This window comes from Triticum urartu, chromosome 4A (genome assembly GCF_056163025.1).
Source record: "Triticum urartu cultivar PI428250 chromosome 4A, HENAU_Tu73, whole genome shotgun sequence".
NCBI classification, from domain to species: domain Eukaryota; kingdom Viridiplantae; phylum Streptophyta; class Magnoliopsida; order Poales; family Poaceae; genus Triticum; species Triticum urartu.
Genome location: NC_141876.1, coordinates 199,741,638 through 199,744,540, shown reverse-complemented (window position 1 = coordinate 199,744,540; position 2,903 = coordinate 199,741,638). Strand labels below are relative to the sequence as shown.

Sequence of the window (2,903 nt, the reverse complement as noted above, 5' to 3'; positions counted from 1 at the left end):
GCCAGCCGTGTTGTCGAGGTCTATCCAGCTCTCTCACACGCAAACAGACGCTGTCTGTGTGTCCCTTCATCACACACACACTATCGCTCTACCACATCTGCAACCTCGTAACCTTGTCGATCCTGATGTTACATGCACCTCTCTCTCTCTAACACACACACACACACACACACCCTCTCTCCCTTTCGGACACTCCTCTCTTTATGACACACAAAGTCTTTCGAACACGCATTTGCCCCTCTCGCATTAGGTATCACCGCCCCGCCCCCATCTTTGTCACACAAAGATCCTCTCTATATCTATCTCTCGCAATAATACATGCATAGTCTAAATTGAAAGTAACTACAAAAATGAGCTCTGATTACAAAAATAAAATCCACTCCCAAACAGAATATGAAAATAGGGTGAAATCATGCACACAAATTTTTGTTGCGTGCATGAATGTCAATGATATGGATGTACTAACCGTACATCCACACAGACACATTTCACACAAATTACATTAAACCCTTCTCAAAATATGGTGCACATGTGATGTTTGTTGTACTGCTACTGCCAGCCTTCCTCTGACACGTTCCAACATATTGTGCTACTTCCGATTCTATTTTTCTTCTCAGACCATGTGAAACCATCCACACCCACCCCTCAGCTCATCAAAATAGCCCAACAAATATGTCTTCAATGAAGCATAATTTAGTTTTACTGATATATGTATATCAAAACTAGAGTGTTTATATTTCAAGTTTGTGAACAAGTATTATTCTACTACTTTGGATCCATTGCAACGCACGAGCCGGCACATTGGTAGTAGTAAGAAACAAACTTTGAGTTTGGCATGAGTTCATACTATGGGAGCACCAGAAGGACTGGCGCGGGAGTTACATTTCCCTCTCGGGACCCACGGGACTGAGCTTCAGCAGCTTAGTGCACCTGCCTTTGAGTCAATGAAATGTGGATCCTAAATGTGGCTGGCTTACATGCCATTCTCATAAAAGCAGAGGGGTTGTGGGACCGAGAGGGGTGAAGTGCATGTTGGCAGCCGTGTGGTGTCATGGTTTCGAGCAACGTTGTGGGAATCGTGTGTGGCAGTGGTAGAAACTTGATGGTGGCCGTAGTTTAGCTGGCCCTCATGTCATGCACACAAAGGCTGGGCGGTGGGGCCGAGAGGGGTGAGGCGCATGTCGGGGGACGTGGTGCCGTGGGTTGGAGCAACGTCTTGGGAATCGTGTGTGGTAGAGGTAGAAACGTGATGGTTGTCGTGGTTCAACTTCCATGGACAAGCTGTCATGTCTACTAACACATGCATTGCATACCGCTCACTACAAGGAGCAGTAGTAGAGAAAACTAGGTGGATAAATAGTTCATTATAGTCAAGCGGACCTATATCAATGTACACAGAGTACACTTGTTCCAAAGACATGCACACGAGCGAAATAGTTCATCTATATCAATGTACACAAAGAGGAAATATAATTTTTACAAGAGAAGAAATAGTTCATCGATCTATAATTTCTTCTTCTTCTTTCTTCCTCTTCTCTTCTTCTTCTTCTTCTTCTTCTTCTCATTTTCTGTGGGAGACGGCTTTGCAACAAGCTCTTTCGACCTTGCAGCTGTCTCTAAACTCACACGGGCATCGAAGGCAGCATATTTTATCCGCTCTTAGGTCAAGGGATAATTCTCCCATCCAGAAAACCTTAATCCCAACATTTCGTCACCCTTCTCAAGATTTGTTCCGAGCATAGAATTTGCTACATTGAATAGGGATGGTATTTATTTATCACAATCATCTACAGGAATTCTGGTTTGTAGGTCAGCGATGTTTTTCATGTCAAGGTTGTACGACGCCAGCTTCTCTTTGTCCCCTTCGATGGCTGCCCCACAGAAGTATATGTCCTCCTGAGACATGAAACCATGGAGCTCACCTAGTATGGAGGGTGTGTGAATGATGTGATACACCAAAACTTCATCTTCGAGGCACAACTGAAGGACAGCGATGCGTTGGATTTTCCTAGTGGCACGCTCCCTGTACTCTACATGGAGACCGACGACCTTCATCTCCACCTTTTGGAGGGAGTTGGATACATTATTGATCCACTCCGGAATAACCCTTGGGTTGTCGGTGATGATGGCAACTATGCTCAACGATCCTTCGACGAGGACATGTTTGACGCTAAAAACCAGCATAGGGATCTCTTTCGCCATTTGGAACCACTGGACTGGAGGGCTATGGTTTAGAGAATTAGGATTAAGATGGCTAGTCTAACTGAAGAAGATGATTATTTAAAGAGGCTTCGGAATTACTCCAAGAGGATGTGAATCCAGTATGGTTTTAACGCAAATGAAGGAGATGTGAAGAAGCCGAGGAAAACCGGTTCCCGATGGAGAAGTAAATGGGAGAAGTGGCATGTAGGCAGTTGATTAGACGACTACGTAGACCAACCTGCAAAACGAAAAGGCTATGTGGGTAGTGTACTGAGGATTGTTCCGTATCCATGTACGTGCCCATCCTTCTATCGCTACATGAGCCACTAGTTAGTTGAGGTCACTCTTTCAAATCACCGTGGCAAAACGTTTTATGATTACTTTTATTTCTGCACCCTTATTGAAAGGTGGGACCTATGCAAAACCCTCTTGGGTGGACGAACAGATATACAAACATATCCATCCCTTTGCACACAAAAAATGTCTCGTATCTGGTTCGGATTGATATTGGTGCATGCCTGTGAGACACAATGATGTAGGGTGAAAACCCTCGGGCCGATATTTCACGATTGGAGCGGATCCTACGAAGAACACGAGAGGGGAACAAGGGGAAACACAAGAGAAATCACTCAAACCAATAAGATCCGATCACACATATGCTAGACTCTCGAAACACAAAGAGATGCACAATCCAAATCCAA

The 2,903-nt window shown here is 44.6% G+C and overlaps 1 protein-coding gene across 1 annotated transcript; it reads right to left on the bottom strand.

Moving 5' to 3' along the window:
• Nucleotides 1-1,770: 1,770 nt before the first annotated feature.
• On the bottom strand, nt 1,771-2,202 carry LOC147975367 (uncharacterized). Its single transcript, XM_087520381.1, has one exon. The coding sequence runs from the start codon at nt 2,200-2,202 to the stop codon at nt 1,771-1,773; it is 432 nt and encodes a 143-aa protein (XP_087376507.1).
• Nucleotides 2,203-2,903: the final 701 nt, after the last annotated feature.

Bases quoted from the DNA above. Each gene is read 5' to 3' on its own strand.
- LOC147975367 (XM_087520381.1), bottom strand. From the start codon at position 2,202: ATGGCGAAAGAGATCCCTATGCTGGTTTTTAGCGTCAAACATGTCCTC.